General features: G+C 47.5%; 1 protein-coding gene across 7 annotated transcripts in view; it reads right to left on the bottom strand.

The window, feature by feature from the left end:
* LOC103246613 (general transcription factor II-I repeat domain-containing protein 2B) overlaps window positions 1-18,970 on the bottom strand; it is a 68,103-nt gene extending 49,133 nt beyond the window's left edge. For 3 of the 7 annotated variants that reach the window (XM_037990529.2, XM_037990530.2, XM_073012676.1), the window contains exons 1-3: window positions 18,733-18,948; window positions 16,489-17,662; window positions 2,294-2,397 (exon numbers count right to left, since the gene is read on the bottom strand). In XM_037990529.2, the coding sequence (XP_037846457.1) occupies window positions 2,294-2,397; window positions 16,489-16,963 (579 nt within the window). In that variant the 5' untranslated portion in view covers window positions 16,964-17,662; window positions 18,733-18,948. Of the gene's footprint in view, window positions 1-2,293; window positions 2,398-16,488; window positions 17,663-18,589; window positions 18,683-18,732 lie in introns of those variants that run through there. The other 4 variants (XM_037990526.2, XM_037990525.2, XM_037990527.2 and 1 more) reach the window with 4 other exon arrangements.
* Between the last annotated feature and the right edge of the window lie 6,224 nt (window positions 18,971-25,194).

Below are 25,194 nucleotides of genomic sequence, written 5' to 3'. Positions count from 1 at the left end.
GTAGCCTCGACCTCCTTGGCTCAGGTGATCCTCCCACCTCAGCCTCCCAAGTAGCTAACACTACAGGCATGCGCCCCCATGCCCAGCTAATTTTTGTATGTTTAGTAGAGATGGGGTTTCACCATGTTGACCAGGCTGGTCTCAAACTCCCGACCTCGTGATCTGCCTGCCTCGGCCTCCCAAAGTGCTGGGATTACAGGCATGAGCCACCACACCTAGCCTAAAAATTTTTTTAGTAGAGATAAGGTCTTGCTATGTTACCCAGGCTGGTCTCAAAACTCCTGAGCTCAAGCGATCCTCTGGTCTCAGCCTCACAAAGTGGTGAGATTACATGAGATTACAGGTGTGAGTCACCCTGCCTACCCCTAATGCTTTCTTTTAAAATTAATTCCAATTTGCAGGGTTTTTGTTGTTGTTGTTGTTGTTTAGAGTCAGGGTCTTGTGTTGTGCCGGCTGGAGTGCAGTGTCATGCTAGCTCACTGCAGACTTGAACTCCTGGGCCCGAGCAATCCTTCCACCTCAGCACCCCAACTAGCTGGAACTATGGCACCATCCCCTCTAGCTAACTTTTAAAAAATAGTCTTGTACGGCCGGGTGCGGTGGCTCAAGCCTGTAATCCCAGCACTTTGGGAGGCCGAGGTGGGTGGATCATGAGGTTAGGAGATCGAGACCATCCTGGCTAACATGGTGAAACCCCGTCTCTACTAAAAATGCAAAAAAAAAAAAAAAAAAAAAAAAAAAACTAGCCGGGTGTGGTGGCGGGCACCTGTAGTCCCAGCTACTCGGAGGCTGAGGCAGGAGAATGGCATGAACCTGGGAGGCGGAGCTTGCAGTGAGCCGAGATCGCGCCACTGCACTCCAGCCTGAGCGACACAGCGAGACTCCATCTCAAAAATAAAAAAATAAAAAAATAAAAAAATAGTCTTGTAGAGATAAGGTCTTACTATGCTGCCCAGGCTGGTCTCCAACTCCTGGCCTCAAGCCATCCTTCCATCTTGCCTCCCAAACCACTGGGGTTACAGGCTGACTACACTAATTTTGATCACTCGAATGATGTGGTGTCTGTCAGATTTCTGCACTGTAAAGTTACTGATTTTCCATTTTTAATCAATAAATATCTTCTGATCAGATACTTTGGAGTTATGTAAATTTCTCATCAAATTTTCACCCACCAGGTAAAGTTTACCTTTTGGGTGTAAATAGATATATAGAAATAGGTTATTTACTTTTTTTTTCTTGAGACAGAGTCTCACTCTGTTGCCCAGGCTGGAGTGCAATGGCACAATCTCAGCTCAATACAACCTCCGCCTCCTGGGTTCAAGTGACTCTCGTGCCTCAGCCTCCTGAGTAGCTGGGAATACAGGCGTGTGCCACCACACCCAGCTAATGTTTCTATTTTTAATAGAAACAGGGTTTCACCATGTTGGCCAGGCTCGTCTCCAACTCCTGACCTCAAGTAATCCACACGCCTTGGCCTCCCAAAGTGCTAGGATTACAGGCATGAGCCACGGCGCCTGGCCTATTTACTTTTGAATTTAGATTTTTAAAATATTCTCAAACATGGTAACAAAGGTTACCATTCATTACATTTCAGTTCTGGGAAGCTTAAGTTTATATAATTGCATCCATAATGTAATATACAAACACATAAATAATCTGACAAGCCCATTATCCTCTATAAAGAATACCCTTATACAGATGTCAAGCAGAAGGCAAACATCAAAAGTGATACTGAAGCAGCCGGGCACAGTGGCTCACGCTTGTAATCTCAGCACTTTGGGAGGCCGAGGTGGGCAGATCACCTGAGAGGTAAGGAGTTTGAGACCGGCCTGGCCAACATGGTGAAACCATCTCTCTTAAAAATACAAAAAATTAGCTGGGTGTAGTGGCGGGCACCTGTAATCCCAGCTACTTGAGAGTCTGAGGCAGGAGAACTGCTTGAACCTGGGAGGCAGAGGTTGCAGTGAGCCGAGACCATACCACTGCACTCCAGCCTGAGCAGCAGAGCAAGACTCCGTCTCAAAAAAAAACCAAAAAAAACAAAAATTAGCTGGACGCGGTGATGGGTGCCTATAATCCCAGCTACTCGGGAGGGTGAGGCAGGAGAATTGCTTGAACCTGGGAGGCAGAGGTTGCAGTGAGCCAAGATTGAGCCACTGCACTCCAGCCTGGGCGACAGAGTGAGACTCTGTCCTGAAAAAAAAAAAAAAAGGGATACTAAAGTGTTTCATGATTCTGTCGTTTTGACAATGATCCATCTATGGAATGTCAGACAAGTGTCAGGCTGTCTCACCATGGACTCGAGGGCAGACACGAGGAATGTCACCACCATTCTGCTCTCTGAGGAGGACTCTTCTTCAACGGGCAGGGTGGACACTGCTACCTGGGCCATGATCCCTGTGCAAGAGAAGCAATAAGAAAGTGGCAAAAATTCAGAGTCTGAAACCCACATTTAGAGCTGTGAGGGTGCTCACAAAAGATCTAGTTCAAACTTTCCTCTCGAGGTGAAGAAACTGAAATGTAAAGGCATTTAGTGACTTGCCCATGAGCTCCTGAATAGTAATGCTAACTTATTTTATTTTATTTTGAGACAGGGTCTTGCTCTGTCACCCAGGCTAGAGTGCAGTGGCACAGTCACAGCTTACTATAACCTCTGCCCCCTGGATTCAGTCGATCCTCCCACCTCAGCCTCCCCAGTAGCTGGGACTACAGGTGAGCACCACCACACCTGGCTAATTTTTGTAGTTTTTGTAAAGATGGGTTTTTGCCATGTTACCTAGGCTGGTCTCAAACTCCTGAGCTCAAGCAATCTGGCTTCCTTGGCCTCCCAAAGTGCTGGGATTACAGGTGTGAGACACCGTGCCCAACTTTTTCTATTTTTTTTGGACACTGAATTTCACTCCTGTTGCCCAGGCTGGTGCAACGGCGCGATCTCAGCTCACTGCAACCTCCACCGCCTGAGTTCAAGTGATTCTTTTCTGCCTCAGCCTCCTGAGTAGCTGGGATTACAGATGTCTGCCACCACACCCAGCTAATTTTTGTATTTTTAGTAGAGACGGGGTTTTGCCATGTTGGCCAGGCTGGTCTCGAACTCCTGACCTGAGGCGATCCGCCTGCCTTGGCCTCCCAAAGTGCTGGGATTACAGGCGTGAGCCACCGTGCCCAGTCAACTTTCTTTTTAAAAAACTATTTATTTATTTAGACAGAGGGTCTTGCTCTGTCGCTCAGGCTGGAGTGCAGTGGCGCAATTTCAGCTCACTGTAGGGTCCCAAGCAGCTGGGACTACAGGCACACACCATCACACCTGGTTTTGTTTTTTGTTTTTTGTTTTTTTGTAGAGACAAGGTTTTGCCATGTTGCCCACACTGGTCTTAAATTCCTGGTCTCAAGTGATCCGCAATCCGTCTGCCTCGGCTTCCCAAAGTGCTGGTATTATAGGCGTGAGCCACCATGCCTAGCCTCTTTTTTTTTTTTTGGCGGGGGTTGTGGGGGAGGTACGGAGTCTTGCTCTGCCGCCTAGGCTGGAGTGCAGTGGCACAATCTCGGCTCACTGCAACCCTCTGCCTCCCAGGTTCAAGTGATTCTCCTGCCTCAGCCTCCCAAGTAGCTGGGGTTACAGGATCCCACCACCACGCCTAGTTAATTTTTGTATTTTTAGTAGAGACGGGGTTTCACCATGTTGGACCAGGCCAGTCTCGAATTGCTGACCTCAAGTGATCCACTTGCCTAGGCCTCCCAAAGTGCTGCGATTACAGGTGTGAGCCACCGCACCCAGCCTTTTAAATTTATTTTTATGCTAACTTTACAGCATATATTTTCCACTAAACCTACACATGGCCTCCCCATAAAACAAACTCAGATATTATGTGACAGGAGCATGTTCTTTCCCAGCTGAGGAGAAGAGGATTTCTATCTTATTGATCCAATGATGTTTAGTCAGATTTCAGCATGGTTGTGACAGCTACCATCCTGTTTCACTTACACATAGAAAGGATATAATGGGTTTGTGTACTAAAGATAGGAAGAGAAAATTCCTTCTTTCCCTCTTCCCTTTGGACTTCTGTCTCCTAAAAGCTCACTCTAAATTTTGCCAAGCTTTTTTTTTTTTTAGCTTTTTGTTTGTTTGTTTTGTTTATAGAGACAGGATCTCACTCTGTCACCCAGTCTGGAGTGCAGTGGCACAATCATGGCTCACTGCATCCTCCAACTCCCAGGCTCAAGTGATCCTCCTCCCTTACCCTCTGCAGTAGCTGGGACTGCAGGCATGTATCACCAGACCCAGCTATATTTTTAAACATTTTTTTGTAAAGATGGGGTGTTGCTCTATCGCCGAGGCTGATCTCAAATTCCTGGGCTTAAGCCATCCTCCTGTGTCGGCCTCCTTAAGTGCTGGGATGACAGGCGTGAGCCACTGTGCCTGGCTGATACATTTTGCCAAGCTCTAAATGAAGTTAGCTTTAAGAAATTTCTTTGAAAAAAATTATCTGAAATCTTAAAAACAACTTTTTGAAATGGAACATGCAAAAAAAAAGTACCCGTCAGCTACCATCATATTCCTCCAGTATTTGACTGAATTCTATTTGTAAGCAAAAGACAAACAGATCACATGAGGGTACATGTGGAAGACAGAAGATTTTTTTTTTTCTTTGAGTTTTGCTCTTGTCACCCAGGCTGGAGCGAAGTGGCGCGATCTCGGCTCACTGCAACCTCTGCCTTCCAGGTTCAGGCGATTCTCCCGCCTCAGCCTCCTGAATAGCTGGGATTACAGGCAGCCGCTACCACACCCAGCTAATTGTATTTTTAGTAGAGACGGGGTTTCATCATATTGGTCAGGCTGGTCTCAAACTCCTGACCTCAGGTGGTCTGCCTGCCTTGGCCTCCCAAAGTGCTGGGATCACAGGCGTGAGTCACCGGGCCCAGTCAAAACTAAAGATTTAAGGGAGCGAAGTGTGGAGGTTACAAGGGGTTATTTGGAAATATTCACAAACGTCTCTTTCGGATCAGGTGGTTTGGTTTCTTACCCATTTGAATGTGGTGTGGCCACATGACTTTCGTGGACTGAGGATGTCAGGGAAGTAAATTCACTTTGCCACACTCTCTCTTCCTCCTCAGTGGCCACTGGGAACGTTTCACATGGGACTGCCACAGCAGCCTGGGTTCCAAATTGCGGACAACGTGAAACAGACTCACAGCCAATGCACAACAGACTTTTAGTGCGACCAAGAAGTAAGTCTTTGCTCCTTTAATCCTCCAAAGTCTGGTGTGGTTTGCAACCACAGCACACCCTAGCCAGTCTGGACAGTTACGGAAGGTTGAAAAGAAATTCTAAAAATGCAACTATCTATCAAAATTCTTTGAAGACACTTGAGGATCCCCTAGAGTTAGAATCTTTCTGAGAACATTAGCTATGCTGAACCAGTAGGATGCAAATTGTTATCGTTAAAAATTTTTATAAATCTATGTATCTCTATTATTATTAAACAGAATGGTAGGGGGAAGGGAAGGATAGGGAGAGATTTGGTTGTTTTTTTGAGATGGAGTATCACTCTGTCACCCAGGCTGGAGTGCAGTGGCACGATCTCAGCTCATTGCAACCTCTGCCTCCTGGGTTCAAGTGATTCTCCTGCCTCAACCTCCTGAGTAGCTGGGATTGCAGGCATGAGCCACCACACCTGGCTAATTTTTGTATTTTTGGTGGAGACGGGGCTACACCATGTTGGCCAGGCTGGTCTCGAACTCTTGACCTCAAGTTATCCGTCCGCCTCGGCCTCTCAAAGTGCTGGGATTACAGGTGTGAGCCACCACTCCCAGCCAGTTTTTTTTTTGTTTTTTTTTTTTTTAAGACAGCATCTTGCTCTGTCACACAGGCTGGAGTGTGATCACGGTTCACTATAGCGTCCGTCCGCCTCGGCCTCTCAAAGTGCTGGGATTACAGGTGTGAGCCACCACTCCCAGCCAGTTTTTTTTTTGTTTTTTTTTTTTAAGACAGCATCTTGCTCTGTCACACAGGCTGGAGTGTGATCACGGTTCACTATAGCGTCGACCTTCTGGGCTCAGTTGATCCTCCCATTTCAGCCCCCAGGTGACTGGGACTACAGGTGCATGCCACCACACCTGGCTAATTTTTGCATTTTAGTAGAGATGAGGTTTCACTATGTTGCCCAGGCTGGTCTCCAACTCCTGGGCTCAAGCGATCTGCCTGCTTCCGCCTCCCACAGTGCTGGGATTACAGGTGTGAGCCGCCACGCCCAGCCAATATTGTTTTTCATAGCAAAGACTGTTCTGGCAACAGAGCTGGAGTCAGAAAAAGCAGCTCAATTGCCTCTTTGCTTTTTGGCTAAGTTGAAGAGTAGAAAAAGCAGCATCCAGCCAGGAGACGCGTAGGTCCTAGAAAGTCTTTTCTTGAGCATTCTAGATTCCACTCACCAAGCAAATGTACATCAAAGAATATATAACGGCAAAGGTGTGTTATGTTTCCATTCACTAGAACACTCCCTTAGATCACGCTCCATCCTTATTCTTTTGGAAGCTCAGAGAATTTCCATTCATAATCTTTGCTTTGTCTTTAGCATCCCCGGGAGAGAAAAGGGCGTAGAAGTATTCTTATTTTACAACTTAGCAAGTTGTCCAAGCAAAGCTAGAACTTACACTAGGACAATTTTTGCCTAGCGCTATTTCCACTTCTTCACACCTTCAGTTGCCATTGATCTATGACGTCATCACACTCAATGTGTATTAAGAATTGGGGCCGGGGCCGGGGCCGGGCGCGGTGGCTCAGGACTGTAATCCCAGCACTCTGGGAGGCTGAGGCAGGCGGATCACAAGGTCAGGAAATCGAGACCATCCTGGCTAACACAGTGAAACCCCGTCTCTACCAAAAATAAAAAAAAATAGCCGGGCATGGTGGCGGGCGCATGTAGTCCCAGCTATTCGGGAGGCTGAAGGAGGAGAATGGCATGAACCCGGGAGGCGGAGCTTGCAGTGGGCCAAGATGGCGCCACTGCACTCTAGCCTGGGTGATAGAGCGAGACTCTGTCACAAAAAAAAAAAACAAAGAAAGAAAGAAATGAGGCCAGCATGGTGGCTTACGCCTATAATCCTAACACTTTGGGAGGCTGAGGCGAGTGGATCGCTTGAGGTTCGAGACCAGCTTGGCCAACACGGTGAGACTCCCTTCTCTACTAAAAATTAGTCAGGCATGGTGGTGGGCGCCTGTAATCCCAGCTACTCCGGACCAGCTACTCCGGAGGCTGAGGCAGGAGAACTGCTTGAACCCAGGAGAGGGAGGTTGCAGTGACCCAAGATTATGCCACTGCCCTCCAGGTGGGGCAACAGGGCAAGATTCTGTCCAAAAACAAAAATCCCAGCACTTTGGGAACCCGAGGTGGGCGGATCACGAGGTCAGGAGATCGAGATCATCCTGGCTAACACGATGAAACCCCGTCTCTACTAAAAATACAAAAATCTAGCCGGGCGAGGTGGCGGGCGCCTGTAGTCCCACTACTCGGGAGGCTGAGGCAGGAGAATGGCGTGAACCCGGGGGGCGGAGCTTGCAGTGAGCCGAGATCCGGCCACTGCACTCCAGCCTGGGCGACAGCGTGAGATTCCATCTCAAAAAAAAAAAAAAAGGGTGACCCTACAGCAACAGCCCACAGGGCGCCCTTGGTGAAGAATGTCCTATGTCATTATCAGAAATTTCAGGGCAGGCCGCGAGCCCTGCAGGATAGAAAGCACCTTGGGAACGGTGAGCCACTCGCCTTCTCTGGGCATCCTCCTCTCTGGAAATGGGTGCATCCAGGTCACACCGGAAGTTCACTGTTCTTTGCTCGTACCGAGGTTCCTTACTGGGACGGTCCTTAGTTGAGACTATTCGTGGAGCCTTCCCTGCACCCTTCACTTGGGGATGGCTCCCTCTCTTTTCTCCTCTTTCCAGAAAGAAACTGCCATCAGGAGGTGGCATTAACAATGAACACCTGAGGAGGCATCGGGTCAGGCAGGTGATGCCAGTTTAGGAAACACCTGATACACTGGTCCCCATGGGACCACATGCCAGGAGAGCCATGGGCTGTACTCAGGCATCTTGTTTATTGAAGAAGATACTAAATCAACTGCTTATTTATTTATTTATTTATATATTTTTTGAGACAAGGTCTTACTCTGTTGCCCAGGCTGGAATGCAGTGGCACAATCTCGGCCCACTGCAACCTCTACCTCCCAGGCTCAAGCAATTCTCCTGCCTCAGCCTCCCGAGTAGCTGGGATTATAGGAACCTGCCATGGGGCCCAGCTAAGTTTTGTATGTTTTAGCAGAGACGGGGTTTCACCATGTTGGCCAGGTTGGTCTTGAACTCCTAACCTCAGGTGATCCACATGCCTCAGCCTCCCAAAGTGCTGGGATTACAGGCATGAGCCACCGCGCCCAGGGTTATTTTATTTTGACATGGAGCCTTGCTGTGTTGCCCAGGCTGGAGTACGGTGGTGTGTCTCAGCTCACTGCAACCTCCGCCTCCCGGGTTCAAGCCATTCTCCTGCCTCAGCCTCCCAAGTAGCTGGGATTAGTCTGCCACCATGCCCAGCTAATTTTTTGTGTTTTTAGTAGAGATGGGGTTTCATCATGTTGGCCAGGCTGGTCTCGAACTCCCGACCTCAAGTGATCTACCTGCCTTGGTCTCCTGAAGCCCTGGGATTACAGGCATGAGTCAAAGATCCTGATCGGCTTTTTTATTTTTAAGAGTCAGGGTCTCACACTGTCACCCAGGCTGGAGTGCAGTGGCTCAATCATGGGTTGCTGCAGCCTCCAACTCCTAGACTCAAGCCATCCTCGCCCCTCAGCCTCCTGAGTCACTGGGATTACAACTGTGAGCCACTGCACCTGGCTCAGTCAACTACTTCCTGTGATTGTTTCTTTCACTTCTGACCTTTTATGAATCCCCTCAACTTAAAAATCCAAAGGAATCACATATTATGTAATTCCATTCATACTAAATTTCTAGAATAGGGAAATCTATAGGAACTGAGACTAGATTAGTGGTTATTTGGGGTTGATAGCTAAAGGGTAGAAGGTTTCAGAGTGATGAAAATGTTCAAAAATTGACTGTGATGGCAGGGTGCCGTGGCTCACGCTTGTAATTCCAGCACTTTGGGAGGCCGAGGCAGGCAGATCACAAGGACAAGAGATCGAGACCATCCTGACCAACATGGTGAAACCTCGTCTCTACTGAAAATACAAAAATTAGCCAGGCGTCATGGTGTGCGCCTGTAGTCCCAGCTACTCAGGAGGCGGAGTTTGCAATTAGCTGAGATCCCGCCACTGCACTCTAGCCTGGTGACAGAGCCAGACTCCATCTCACAAAAAAAAAAAAAAAAAAAAAAAAATTTGACTGATGATTGTCGTACAACTCTGTGAATATATTTTAAGAAACCACTGAACGGTACACTTTTTTTTAATTGTCTTTTTTTTTTTTTTGAGATGGGGTCTTGTTCTGTCTCCCAGGCTGGAGTGCAGTGGCACAATCATGGTTCGCTGCAACCTCTGCCTTCTGGGTGCCTCAACCTCCTGAGTAGCTGGGATTACAGGCGTGCACCACCACGCCCAGATAATTTTGTGTATTTTTAGTAGAGATGGGGTTTTCACCATGTTGGCCAGGCTGGTCTTGAACTCCTGAGCTCAGGTGATCCACCCTCCTCGGCCTCCCAAAGTGCTGGGATTACAGGTGTGAGGCACCGTGCCCACCACTATTTTTTAAATTTTTATTTATTTTTCTGACAGGGTCTCATTGTCACCCAGGCTGAAGTGCAGTGCCATGATCATAGTTGGAGCACAGTGGTGCAATCACTTGACCTCCTGGGCACAAGCAGTGCTCCTGTCTCAGCCTCCAGAGTAGCTAAGATGACAAGCCTGTGCCACCACACTCAGCTAATTTTTTATTTTTGTAAAGAGGTCTCACTATGTTACCCATGCTGGTCTCAAACTCCTGGGCTCAAACGATCCTTCCACCTCAGCCTCCCAGAGTGTTGGGATTACAGGCATGAGCCACCATGTACAGCCTGAACTGTACACTTCAAATGGGTGAATTGTATGTGAATTATATCTCAATAAAACAGTTTTTATTGTATTTATTTATTTGTTTTTGAGACGGAGTCTCACTCTGTCGCCCAGGCTGGAATGCAGTGGTGCAATCTCAGCTCACTGTAACCTCCACCTCCCAGGTTCCAGCAATTCTCCTGCCTCGGCCTCCCAAGTAGCTGAGACTACAGGCTGGGGTCACCATGCCTGGCTAATTTTTGTATTTTTAGTAGACACAGGGTTTCATCACATTGGCCAGGCCAGTCTCAAACTCCTGACCTCAAGTGATCTTCCCTCCTTGGCCTCCCAAAGTGCTGGGATGACAGGTGTGAGCCACTGCGCCCAGCCAAAGAGATTTTAAAAAATCAAATAAAAGAGAGGTTGGATGGAAAAAAAGAAAATGAACATGTACTGAACTACATTCTACATGCCGATGCTTTTTATAATCACCCAATTTAAAACTCACATACCCTCCAAGGGAAATATTATTTTCCATGAAAGGACAGAGAGAGCATGGGAGCCTGCTGGGGGGTGTACAGATGGTTTAAGGAATGGCAGAGGCTGCAACCGCAGTGGAAGAGCAGAAGGGCAAACAGAAGAAAGGCCCCAGGAGGGGAAAATAAAGCGGGTGACCACATGTCCTAGGTGGGGCAGTCCCAGCCCATGCCCGCCCTGCCAGTGAAATTATAACAGTAGTCTCTTCATTCTCAAGTGCCTGGAAGATGAATTATAAGATATTTATGTATGGGTTGTTGTGTGAAATGCGCGCAGACACACACACACACAATTACTAGAATCATGGCACCCCGCGTCCTTAAAACAACCTCCAAGCTCAGAGACGTCTCTCCCTGATGCCGACCAAAAGGCAATCAAAACACCGATCTCTTAACTCAATGCTTAAGTCTGCGTACCTTATTTAGCATGAAGAAAAATGGTCAAAACAATCATGCAATCCATTTCCTGTGAGATTTAAAAAAAGATAAAAATTCTTTTTTTTTTTTTTTTTTGAGATGGAGTTTTGCTTTTGCTGCCCAGGCTGGAGTGCTGTGGCTTGATCTTAGCTCACCGCAACCTCCGCCTCCCGGGTTCAAGCGATTCTCTTGCTTCAGCTCTGAGTAGCTGGGACTACAGGCACGTGTCACCGTACCCAGCTAATTTTTTGTAATTTTAGTAGAGACGAGGTTTCACTGTGTTAGCCAGGATGGTCTCGATCTCCTGACCTCGTGATCCGCCCGCCTCGGCCTCCCAAAGTGCTGGGATTACAAGCGTGAGCCACTGCACCCAGCCTAGTTTTTGTATTTTTAGTAGAGACGGGGTTTCACCATGTTGGCCAGGCTGGTCTTGAACTCCTGACCTCAAATTATCCACCCGCCTTGATCTCCCAAAGTGCTGGGATTACAGGCGTGAGCCACCTCGCTCAGCCTAACATAAAGGAAACAGTTTTTAAATAAAAATTCTTTTATCTGATGTAAACCAGACTAGATAAGGATATGTTTCATTTCTTTAATTATAAAGGTGAAATACTCGTTTATGTCACTTAATGTTTTTTTCTGTACCCTGTAGAGCAGGGCTGACACGTAGGTAGTGTGCTCAGAGTCAGCTAAAAATGATTTAATATTTAACTATAATTTTTTTATAGTAAAGTTCACCCTTTTCAGTGTACAGTTCTATGATTTTTTTTTTTTTTTTTTTTTGAGACAGGGTCTCACTCTGTCACCCAGGCTGGAGTGCAGTGGAGCACTCTCAGCTCCCTGCAACCTCCCCATCCCGGGCTCAAGCAATCCTCGTGCCTCAGCCTCCTGAGTAGCTGGGACTACAGGCGTATGCCATCATGCCCAGCTCATTTTTTGCATTTTTTTTTAATAGAGAAGAGGTTTCACCATGTTGCCTAGGCTGGTCTCTAACTCCTGACCTTAGGTGATCTGCGCCTTGGCCTCCCAAAGTGTTGAGATTACAAGTGTCAGTCACCCGCCTGGCCCCTATGAATTTTGACATATATAAAGTCATATAGCTACTATTAAAATCAAGGTATAAAACAGTTCTATCACCCCCAGAACATATATATTTTTTTTGAGACAGAGTCTCACTCTGTTGCCCAGGCTGGAGTGCAGTGGTGCAGTCTTGGCTCACTGCAAGCTCCACCTCCCAGGTTCACGCCATTCTCCTGCCTCAGCCTCCCGAGTAGCTGGGACTACAGGCGCCCGCCACTACGCCTGGCTAAGCTTTTGTATTTTTAGTACACGGGGTTTCACTGTGGCCTCGATCTCCTGACCTCATGATCCGCCTGCCTCAGCCTCCCAAAGTGCTGGGATTGCAGGCGTGAGCCATTGCACCCGGCCCACCCCCAGAATATTATACCACAGTAATCCCTAAACAGGCTCTGATGCCGAAAGTCTGCTTTTTAACAAAAAAGAAAATAAAAATAAAAACACAAACAAAAATAGAAATTAAAAAATTGAAAAAAAGAATAAAATAATAGGCAGGATGATACCAGGTGGAATTCAAAAAAAGATACTATCAGTTGGCGTCAACTATGCTACCAGTAATCATTGAAAAAAACAAGTGTTTCATAATAATTATCATCATATTTTGAGGCAGGGTCTTACTCTGTCACCCAGGCTGGAATGCAGTGGTGCAATCACAGCTTACTGCAGCCTCTGCCTCCTTGGGCTTAAGTGATTCTCCCACCTCAGCCTCCTGAGTAGCTGGAATCCCAGGCATGCGCCACCATGTTCAGCTAATTTTTGTATTTTTTGTAAAGAGGGGGTTTCGCCATATTGCCCAGGCTGGTCTCGAACTCCTGGGCTTAAGTGATCTCCTGCCTCATCCTCCCAAAGCGCTGGGATTACAGGTGTGAGCCACCGTGCTGGGCTGAGTGTTTCATAATTATTGTACTTTCTTCGCATTTTGTACATAACAACAAATGGAGGCAGGAATGTTGTCTTTTATATTTTATGATTTGGAACACAGCATGCATTAATAGAGAATTGAAAATAATGAAATATGACTACAAGCCAACACAGTGTTTCCCGTCCCAAGTACATTTTCCTGAGAAAATTTCACTGCACTCTAATAAAGCTCAAAATCCTTGACCATAAGAACTTGTACCACAGAATAAAATCTCCCAAAGCTGATATGGTTATTAACCATTTTCCTACTCACATCTGAAGTGCCAGCACCATTTATTGAGATGACAGATTTTTACACAGTACTTAACTTTTTGCTCTTTTATTTTGAGATGGAGTCTTGCTTTGTGGCTCAGGCTGGAGTGCAGTGGCGCAATCTCAGCTCACTGCAACCTCTGCCTCCCGAGTAGCTGAAATTACAGGTGCATGCCACCACACTCGGCTAATTTTTGTATTTTTAGTAGAGACAGGGTTTCACCATGTTGGCCAGGCTGGTCTCGAACTCCTGACCTAAGGTGATCTGCCTGGCTCGGTCTTCCAAAGTGCTGGGATTACAGGCATGAGCCACCGTGCCCAGCCCTTTTTGCTCCTTTAAAACTGTAGATGTAAACTCCAAAATCTTCCAAATCTCATTTTGTTTTCCCAGCAATCCTGGAGGACCTTCTGTCCTTCTAATGTAATCTTTTACTAATGAAAAGCAAGTACCTAGAAAAATCTCCAGCCTACAGGTCAAATCCAGACTGCAGCCTATTTTTGTAAATTAAGCTTTGTCAGAACACAGTCACATTCACTTGTTTACATCTTGTCTACAGCTGCTTTCCTGCAAAGGAAGGTTTGCATGCATGTGACAAAGACCCCATGTCCCCAAAGCCAAAAATATTTACTATCCTTACAAACGAGGTTTGCCCATCACTGATCTAGAATCTGTATCTACCCCTTACAACCTTTCATCACTTGGAATGTCATCCACTCCCTTTATGAAAACTCTGAACTCTTGAAATAGAGGCCTGGTTTATTTTTAAAAACCATTTCTAGATTTTCCTTTCCAAAGGTTAACTTTTCAGGTTTTAAAGGGCTTAGTTTTCTGGTTTTGTTTTGGTTTTCAGACAGTCTCGCTCTGTCCTCCAGATTGAAGTACAGTGGTAAGATCACAGCTTACCATGAACGGCTAATTTTGTGATTTTTTAATTTTTATTTTTTTGTAGAGACAAGGTTTCACTACGTTGCCCAGGCTGGTCTTGAACTCCTAGGCTCAAACCATTCTCCTGCCTCAGCCTCCCAAAATATTGGAATTACAGGAATGAGACACTGCGCCCAGACTCAGGGCTTGTTTTCTGTTTTGTTTTGCTTTTTTCTTTTGAGATAGGGTATTGCTGTATCACCCAGACTGGAGGGTAGTGGCATGATCATAGCTCCCTGCAGCCTGGGATTCCCAAGCTCTAGTGATCTTCCCACCTCAACCTCCCAAGTAGCTGGGACCACAGGCGCACACCACTGTACCCACCTAACTTTTGTATTATTATTATTATTTTTTTGGTAAAGATGGAGTTTTGCCATGTTGCCCAGGCTGGTCTTGAACTCCTGGACTCAAGCGATCCTCCTGCCTCAGCCTCCTAAAGTGCTGGGATTACAGGCGTGAGCCATCACACCCAGCCACAGGGCTTAGTTTTAATTAATAAATTCTACCTGCTTCACAGCTCAGCCTACAAGTACAAACTCAAGAGTATACGATTCACTATACAACAAAAATGTATTAAGCACCTGCAATGTAAAAATGTATACTAGTGGCCAGACGAGGTGGCTCACATCTGTAATCCCAGCACTCTGGAAGTCAGAGGCGGGCAGATCACCTGAGGTCAGGAGCTCCATACCAGCCTGGCCAACATGGTGAAACCCTATCTCTACTAAAAATACAAAAAAAAAAAAAAAAAAAAAAAGGACAGGTGTGGTGGTGGGCGCCTGTATCCCAGCTACTTGGGAGTCTGAAGCAGGGAGAACTGCTTGAACCCAGGAGGCGGAGGTTGCAGTGAGCCAAGATCGTGCCATTGCACTCCAGCCTGGGCAACAAGAACAAAACTCCATCTCAAAAAAAAAATTAGCTGGGCATGGTGTCACGCTCCTGTAATCCCAGCTACTCAGGAGGCTGAGGCAGGAAAATCTCTTGAACTCAGGAGGCAGAGGTTGCAGTGGGACGTGATCGTGCCACTATATTTCAGCCTGGGCGACAGAGCAAGACTCCATCCCCACCCCCCCAAAAAATGTATACTGATGGCAAGGACTGTAGGGGAATCACAAGCAATACAGTAAAAGAAGCCAGACACCCATGAAATGGCCCCAGGGCATGTAGGAATGCAGATGAATCAACTGGGAGGACAAGATAAACGAAGGGCCAGGAGTCTCCCCCTTATCTTCGGGGGACTCGTTCCAAGACCCTCAGTGGATGCTTGGAACTGTGAATAGTGCCAAACCCTACATCTATTATGTTCTTTTTTTTTTTTTTTTTTGAGATGGAGTCTTAGTCTGTCGCCCAGGCTGGAGTGCAGTGTCGTGATCTGGGCTCACTGCAACCTCTGCCTCCCAGGTTCAAGCGATTTTCCTGCCTCAGCCTCCCAAGCAGCTGGGATTACAGGTGTGCACCACCATGTCCGGCTAATTTTTGTATTTTTAGTAGAGACAGGGTTTCACCATGTTGGCGAGTCTGGGCAATATAGTGGGACCAGCCCTGCAACATAATGGGACTCTGACTCTACAAAAAAATTAAAAATTAGTCAGGTGTGGGGGTGCAGGCCTGTGGTCCCAGCTATTCAGGAGGCTGAGATGGGAGAATTGCTTGAGCCCAGGAGTTCCAGGCTGCAGTGAGCTGTTATCCCACCATTTCAACAGGGCGACACCCTGGGCAACAGGGCAAGACTCTGTCTCAAGAGAAAAAAAAGAAGGCCCGCCAGGCACAGTGACTCATGCCTGTAATCCCAGCACTTTGGGAGGCTGAGGTGGGTGAATCACCTGAGGTCAAGATTTTGAGACCAGTCTAGCCAACATGGTGAAACCCCATCTCTACTAAAAACATAAAAATTAGCTGGGCGTGGTGGTGCACGTCTGTCATCCCAGCTACTCTGGAGGCTGAGGCAGGAGAATAGCTTGAATCCGGGAGGTGAAGCTTGCAGTTAGCCGATATCGCAATACTTCACTCCAGCCTGGGTGACAGGGCGAGACTCTGTCTCAAAAAAAAAAAAAAAAAAAAAGGCAAAGGTGACAGGTATGGAATTTTCAACTTGCATCAGGTCAGCATTCAATAAGTTTTGGATTTTGGAACAGTTCAAATTTTGGATTTTTGGATTAGAGATGTTCAACCTGTACATACACACCTACGATGAATTTTAGTTTATAAATTAGGCACAGTAAGAAAGTAACAATAATAAAATAGAATAAGTATATCAAGTACTGTAATGTTATGTGAATGTGATCTCTCTCTCTCTCGATCTCTCTCTCTCAATATAACTTGTTGTAACGTACTTACCCTTCTTCTTGTAATGATGTGAGAATCTATGCCTGAATCTGTGTAACCATCCCTTACTCGCAGTAAATGGCTTGGTGTCAGTTTCAGAGCATCCCTTGCTGAAGTCTTGGTATAGGCTCAAGGCTTTCTGGCGCAACACGTTGCTGTCAATGGGAACACGTTTTCTGTTCATCTCTTCCACCCACAAATGCAGTGCCTGTTCCATCTTAACTAAGCACTTATCACGCACCGTGGCCGTCACTTTAGCAGTTGGAGGTGAGACAGCAAAACTAGCACGAATTTCTTTTTCCTTCTTCACAATTTCACGGATGGAAGATTCATTCTTCCCGTAGATCTTAGCAACCTCAGCATAGGATTTTTTTTCTTTCCTGATTAAGTCGAGAACTTTCACCTTTTCACTTAGAGGAAGCACTTTACGGCTTCTCTTTGGCCTGTCCAAAATCCCAGCATCACTACTCTTGTGCTTTGGGGCCATTATGATAGAAAATAAGGGTGATTTGAACACATACACTGGGACACTGGGACGGTCGATCTGATAACCGAGCCAGCTACTAAGTGACTATGGGTGCGGAGCGCCCACAGCGTGGGGACGCTGAACAAAGGGGACGATTCACTGCCAGGCTGCACAGCGCGAGATTTCATCACAGCGTGCAATTTAAAACTTATGAATTGTTTATTTCTGGAATTTTCCATGTAATATTTTCAGACCACAGTTGATCTCCGGTAACTGAAACAGCGGGTAAGGGGGGAAAACTGTACTTCCAGGTTCCGCAGCCTGAGAATGAGAGAAGGGACTGTGCGGGCTGAAGGCGTGGGGGAAGAGCCAGGGCCCTAGGGAGCAGACGTCAGGGACTAAACAGGCAGACAGGCAGGAAGAACCGTGACCCACTCCAAATCGCCACTGAAGATTGATCCCAACTGCAAGCTGGTGCCAAGCCCCGCGTCCACGGAAGTCACACAGCCCGTGATGCCTTCCTCTCCAAATGGAAGCAAAGAGGAGAAAAGGCTGCTGGAGTCTTCAATTGCAGCCGTGAGCAATCTCCAGCTGGCCAGTTTCCAAGCTTATATCTAGACATCTGCTTACTTCAAATTACCAGCACGAAACTAAAACACGATTTTTTATTTTCCTTAAAACACAAAGCTTGGCCCAGCAATTCCAGTCCTTGGTATACACCTATGAGAATTGAAAACAAATGTCCGCACAAAAACGTGTACACCAATGTTCATACCAGTATTATTCATAACAGCCAAAAGGTGGAAATGACCCAAATAGCCATCAATGGATGGAAAATCAAAATGCTGTGTATTCATATCATGGATTTTTATTCAGCCATTAAGAAGGAAAGAAGCCAGACATACAAAAAACTTGGGATGATTCTATCCACACGAAATGTCCAGAACAGGCAAATCCATGGAGACAAAAGTGATTGCCACGGGCTGGGGGTAGGGACAGGGTGGGGACCGGGGAATGACGGCCTAATGGGATTGGAGTTTCTTCTCCTCGGGTGCTGAAAACGTTCTGCAATTAGTGGCAAAGGTTGCACAACTCTGTGCACTGAATTATTCACTCTTAAAAGGTGAATTTTACAATGGATCTCAACGAAGCTGTTAAGAAACAAGAAAGTGTGGGCTTGAGGGGTGGAGAATACAGCCCTGCGAGCCTTTTTCCCCCTTGAACTCGAAACCAGAATTGCAACGGGAAATTCCCGGGCCTCGGCCTTTTTCCTTGGGAGTCTGGATTGGTTTTTCGCCAACAGATCCCCGGAGACCGTCGCGAGGACCATATCCACGGACAAAACCCACAACCTGGGCCTTTGGGCACGCGTGACGTCAGAGGGCGGATCCGAGGCGCAGTTGCCCGGTAACGGCGGCGGCCCCGCCCCCTCACCTAACCAATCAAGCGCGTCCGCACGCAGCGCGAGCGACCCACGTACGCCGGGCGGAGCGTGACGTCACGCACACCCCCGCTCGGCCAATCAGGAAGGAGAGGGATGCGCGCTCAGTGCGTACGACCATTGCCCCCGCGGCAAGGCTTCCCCGCCCCCACCCTCACATCTCTAGTCCTGCCCACGGGGACCGGGGTTGGGGGGGGGGGCCTCACCTCGGGGCGCCGGGGTGTGCCGGGGTGCCACCTCCCGCTGCGGCTGGGTGGCCTCCCTTCCCCAGGCCCTCGGGAGTAGGACGTTCCGAAAGGCAACCCGCCCTTAATGGCGGCGGCGACGGCAGCGGGGGCGGGGTACGCACCTGAGGGCGCCGGGCCGCGCCGGGCCGGCCGCGGAGTCAGAGGCCTGGGCCACCTGGGAGCGGCCGATGGCCGAGGGCTGCGGCCAGGAGCCCTGCGCGGGGGACGGCACGCTGCGGGGCGTGTGGGCGGCGGCCGAGGCCCCTGCTCGCCACTCGCCCTCCTTTTTCTCTTTCTTTCTTTCCCCCCCTTTTCCCCCCTTTTTTTGTTTGCTTCCTGGAAGGCAGCCTCGACTCGTGTGTCCGCAGCGCCCCAAGTGGGAGTCGCCGTTTCCGGTGCTGTCGAATCCAATATAGCGGCGCTGTGCATTTGCTTGGAGGCGTGCAGCCCGGTCCTGCGAGGTCCAGACTCGCTCAGCCATCGCTGATTGTGGCATGGATTGCTGGCGGGGCCTTTCTCACCCCGGACACCGCCCTCAAATGTGCATGCAGTTGCTTGCTGTTATTTAATTTTCTTTTTTTTTTGGGACGGAGTCTCACTCTTGTTGCCCTGGTTGGAGTGCAATGACGCGATCTTGGCTCACTGCAAACTCGGCCTCCCGGGTTCAAGCGATTCTCCTGCCTCAGCCTCCCAAATAGCTGGGATTACAGGCACGTGTCACCAAGCCCGCTGATTTTCTGTTTTTAGTAAAGACAGGGTTTCTCCATGTTGGTCAGGCTGGTCTCAAACTTCGACCTCAGTTGTTCCGCCCACCTCGGCCTCCCAAAGAGCTGGGATTACAGGCAGGAGCCACCGTGCCTGGCCTTTTCTTCTTCTTCTTCTTCTTCTTTTTTTTTTTTTTTTTAACGTGATTGCAGTTTGTACTTGCAGAGCAGATCACCACGAGTAACCAGTGAATCTGGGCCTTAAAGTCCTCGAGTTGTTTATGATAAACTGCAACATCGTGTCCTGACCCTTTCTGATAGGGTGGGTGGCATCACCAGCCAGTCATGGGCATAGTCGGACATTATAGTAGTCTGACTGAATTTTAATTATATACATATATTTTTTTCTTAGATAGAGTTTCATTCTTGTTGCCCAGGCTGGAGTGCAGTGTCACCATCTTGGCTCATTACAACCTCCACCTCCTGGGTTCAAGGGATTCGCCTGCCGCAGCCTCCCGAGTAGCTGGTGTTACAGGTCTGCACCATCACGCTGTGCTAATTTTGTATGTTTAGTAGAAACAGGGTTTTACCCTCTTGGCCAGGCTGGTCTCCAACTCCTGACCTCAAGTGATGCGCCCACCTCTGCCTCCCAAAGTGCTGGGATTACAGGTGTGAGCCACCGTGCCTGGCCACATATTTATTTTTAAATATCTCAAAAGGAGAATAAGAGAAATTGTTTACCCGTGGCTCAGAATTAACATTTTTTTGCCTTTTTTTTTTTTTTTTTTTTTCTTTTTGCTTTCTTTTGGGACAAGGTCTCTGTTCCCCGGGCTGGAGTGCAGTGGTGTCATCCTAGCTCAGTGCAGCTTCAGACTCCTGGGCTCAAGCGATCCTGCCTTGGCCTTCCAAAGTGCTGGGATTACAGTGGCTAATTGTTAAATTTTTTGTAGGGACAGAGTCTGTGTTCCCCAGGCTGGTCTTAAACTCTAGGCTCAAGTGATCCTCCCACCTCAAATGCCTGAGTAGCTGGGACTACCGGCATTCACCCCCAGGCCCGACTAATTTTTTAAAAAATTGTAGAGACTGGGGTCTTGCTTTGTTGCCCAAGCTGGCTTCAAGCTCTTGGGCTCAAGGGATCCTCCTGCTTTGCCTCCGAAATTGTTGGTGTTGCAGGCATGCATGAGCCGCTGCACCCAGCCTGCTTCATATTTAAAATTTTTTTTTTTCCTTTTCACATAGGGTCTTGATCCGTTGTCCAAGCTGGAGTGCAGTGATGTGATCATAGCTCACTGCAGCCTCAACCTCCCCAGCTCAAGAAATCCTCCCACCTCAGTCCCCCTGAGTAGCTGGGACTGCAGGCATGTGCCACCATGCCCAGCTAGTTAAAATTGTTTTTCTAGAGAGGGATCTCACTGTGCTGCCCAGGCTGGTCTCAAACTCTTGGGCTCAAGCGATGCTCCTGTCTCTGCTCCCAAAGCGCTGGGATTACAGGCATGCAGCCCCGTGCCCAGCCCGCTTAGTCCTTGTTGAAACGTTGCTGGGTGTTCTGCCTACTTTTGTGGCTGCTGCTGGTCCTTCTCTTTTTCCCAGCCTTTACATGGTGCAGGTGTAAGAGTTCAGTGTTGGATCTCTCTGCTGTCTGCTCTCACTCCTTAGATGAATCTCCTCCAGTCTTAGAGCCTTAAATACATTTTAAGGTTACATTTTCATATCGTTATGACTCCCAAATATTTATCTGCAGCCCAGACCATTCCCCTAAACTCCACATCTACTCCACTGCCTGCTTTGAAATCTTCACTTGTACAGTGACTTAAGAAAAACTTTTTTTCTCTTGGAGAATAGGCATCCCAAGAAGAACATGTCTCATGCTCCCCACACTTCCTCCTGCAGTCTTCTCCAGCTCAATGAATGAAACTCCATTCCTCCACTTACTCAAGCCAGAAGGCTTGGAAGCATCTTATTCCTCCCACACCCCACACCATTCCTTCAGACACCTCCGGCAGCTCTAACTTTGCCCAGATTCTACCACTTTCTCTGTCTCTCTCTTTCTTTTTCTGCTATGTGTGTTGGGGGGAGAGGGACTTGCTGCGTCACCCAGGTTGGAGGGCAGTGGTACAATCATAGCTCACCGCAGCCTCAGCCTCCTGCACTCAGGCAGTCCTCCCACGTCAGCCTCCCGAGTAGGTGGGACCCCAGGCGCACATCACCTCACCCAGCAAATTTTTAAAATTATTTGGCCAGGCACAGTGGCTCACGCTTGTAATCCCAGCACTTTGAGAGGCCGAGGTGGGTGGATCACAAGGTCAGGAGTTCAATACCAGACTGGCCAACACGGTAAAACCTTGTCTCTACTAAAAATACAAAAATTAGCTGGGCATGGTGGCAGGTGCCTGTAATCCCAGCTACTCGGGAGGCTGAGGCAGGAGAATCTCTGGAACCCGGGAGGCGAAGGTTGCAGTGAGCCAAGATCATGCCACTGTACTCCAGCCCAGGCAATAGAGTGATACTCCGTCTCAAAAAAAAAAAAAAATTATTTGTAGAGGCTGGGTGTGGTGGCTCATACCTATAATCCTAGCACTTTGGGAGCCCAAGAGGGTTGGATTGCCTGAGCTCAGGAGTTTGAGACCAGCCTGGGCAACACGGGGAAACCCCGTCTCTACTAAAATACAAAAGAAATCAGTGGCGGCATGCGCCTGTAATCCTAGCTACTCAGGAGGCTGAGGCAGGAGAATTGCTTGAACCCAGGAGGTGGAGGTAACAGCCGATATCGCACCACTGCACTCCAGCCTGGGTGACAGAGCAAGACTGTCTCTACAAAAAAAAAAAAAAATATATATATATATATATTTGTAGAGACAGGGTCTCCCTGTGTTGCCCAGGCTGATCTCAAATTGCTGCTCTCAGGGGATCCTCCTGTCTCCTTCCTCAGCCTCCCAAACTGTTGAGATACAGGCATGAGCCACCGAGCCTGGCCTCTACCACTTTCTGATGGCCCCCACTACCACCTCACGAGTCCAAGCCAACACTGTCTCTTGCTATAGACTCCTAATTTCTCTCCTTAATTCTGCCCTTAACCCTCTTTCATTCTCAACACAGTAACAAGAAGAATCTTGTAAAATGTAACTCATTTCACTCTTCTCAAAAATGTCCATTTCAGAATAAAGGTCCTAATTTGCACCTTCTGTCCAAGACGAAGTAACAAAGACCAGATTTACCCTCCCAGCTGCAACAGTAAACAAAAAAATGCATGAAACAATGTGTTTTTCAAGACACTAGACATCAGGTGACAAAAGATAGTGTTGGAGAGATGGTAAATGTGAGGTGAGCCCTGCAATTGCTTAGCTGGAGAACTAAGAGGCCAGCTGACTTCCTTGGTTGTAACAGAGCTGAGTCCAGAAAGAACAAGGTTAACTGCAGCTTATAAGGAAGGGTGCCACAGAGAGAGTTCTGCACAGAGAGAGAACCCTAGAGATCTGCAGAGAAACCCCTGGATATGTAGCAGAGTACATCAGCACACACGTGTGACATAATTACTTGCTTCCAGGGAAAGAACCATCTGAATGCATTAGAATAGTGCTTGACACTCAGGGCCAAGAATGGTGCCTGTTCAGAATTCACAGGTCATTGGGTAGAGGACTAAGCAAGGTCTTGCCTCATTAGAGGGGAAAATTAGCGTTAGATTGCACACTGCCTAATACCCACCTAACAGGGCATAACAGCAAGACTTGAATGCATCAAATGGTTCCCAAGTAATTTTTTTTTTTTTTTTTGAGACGGAATCTCACTGTGTCTCCCAGGCGAGAGTGCAGTGGCATGATCTCGGCTCGCTGCAACTATTGTCTCCTAGGTTCAAACGATTCTCCTGCCTCAGCCTCCCTAGTAGCTGGGATTACAGGTGTGCACCACCATAACCAGCTATTTTTTTTTTGTTTTTTTGTTTTTTTGAGACAGAGTCTTGCGCTGTTGCCCAGGCTGGAGTGCAGTGGCTCAATCTCAGCTCACTGCAACCTCCGCCTCCCGAGTTCACGCAATTCTCCTGCCTCAGCCTCCCGAGTAGCTGGGATTACAGGCACATACCACCATACCTGGCTAATTTTTTGTATTTTTAGTAGAGACAGGGTTTCACTATGTTGGCCTGACTGGTCTCAAACTCCTGATATCGTGATCTGCCCGCCTTTGGCCTCCCAAAGCCAGCTAATTTTTTTGTATTTTTAGTAGAGACAGGGTTTCACCATGTTGACCAGGCTGGTCTCAAACTCCTGACCTCAAATAATCCTTCTGCCTCTGCCTCCCAAAATGCTGGGATTACAGGCATGAGCCACTGTGCCCATTTCCAAGTAACTTAACTGTATTCCAGAACAAAGCTCAAGAAGAGTTATGGTAATACAAATATATCCAGCTTCAAGAAAGGTAAAATTCACAGTGTGTGGTGTCCAAGCAGATTACTGACATACAAAGAAACAGGAACATGTGACCCGTAATGAGAAGAATAAACAATGTAAATCAACCCAGAACTCACCCAGGTATTAGTATTAGCAGAAAAGGACATTAAAACAATCATTATAACTATTTCAAATGCTCAAAAGTTAAGTAGAGGCGTGGGAAATATTAAGAAGACCCAAATTGAACCTCTATAGATAAAACCTACATGAGATTTTTTTTGTTTTTGTTTTTGTTTCTGTTTTTTGAGACACAGTCTCGCTCTGTCGCCCAGACTGGAGTGTAGTGGCACAATCTCGGCTCACTGCAACCTCTGCCTCCCGGGTTCACGCCATTCTCCTGCCTCAGCCTCCCAAGTAGCTGGGACTACAGGCGCCTGCCACCACGCCCAGCTAATTTTTGTATTTTTAGTAGAGACGGGTTTCACCATATTGGCCAGGCTGGTCTTGAACTCCTGACCTTGTGATCCGCCTGCCTCAGCCTCCCAAAGTGCTGGGATTATAGGCGTGAGCCACCGCGCCTGGTCAAGGTTTTTTTTTCTGCAACAGAGTCCAGCTTTGTTGCCCAGGCTGGTGTGCAGTGGTGCAATCTCAGCTCACTGCGTCCTCTGTCTCCCAGATTCAAGTGATTCTCCTGCCTCAGCCTCCCTAGTAACTGAGACTAGAGGTCATGCCACCATGCCCGACTAAATTTTGTATTTTTTAGTAGAGATGCGATTTCACCATGTTGGCCAGACTGGTTTCAAACTCCTGACCTCAAGTGATCCTCCCACCTCAGGCTCCTAAAGTGTTGGGATTATAGCTGTGAGCCACTGCACCCAGCCTACAACGAGATTTTTTTTCTAAAAAGTACACTGGATGGGATTAATGACAAATTAGACACACAGAGAAAAAAGAATTAGAAAACAAAAAAAGCATTAATGAGCTTTGGGACAACTTCAAGTAATCTAATACACAAATGAAATCTGTAGCAGAGAGGAGAGACAATTATCCGAACATAATAAAAACTATAAACCAGGCCAGGTGCAGTGCCTCACGCCTGTAATCCCAGTACTTTGGGGGGCTGAGGCGGGCAGATCACTTGAGGTCAGGAGTTGGAGACCAGCCTGGCCAACATGGTGAAAACCCGTCTCCACTAAAAATACAAAAAATTAGCCAGGCATGGTGGCATGCGCCTGTAAGTCCCAGCTACTTGGGAGGCTGAGGTGGGAGAATCACTTTGAAACTCAGGAGGTGGAGGTTGTAATGAGCCAAGATCACGCCACTGTACTCTAGCCTGGGGAACAGAGTGAGACCCTGTCTCAGAAAAAAAAAAAAAAAAGAAAAAGAAAGGTAAAGAAAAGGAAAGAAATTAATAACAGAAGATGCTTGACAAATCCCCAAATATTTGGAGACCAAATAACACACTTCTAAATAAACTATGGAATAAAGAAGAAATGAA

This window comes from Chlorocebus sabaeus, chromosome 28, assembly GCF_047675955.1.
Source record: "Chlorocebus sabaeus isolate Y175 chromosome 28, mChlSab1.0.hap1, whole genome shotgun sequence".
NCBI lineage: Eukaryota > Metazoa > Chordata > Mammalia > Primates > Cercopithecidae > Chlorocebus > Chlorocebus sabaeus.
This window is presented reverse-complemented; position numbering and strand designations above follow the sequence as displayed.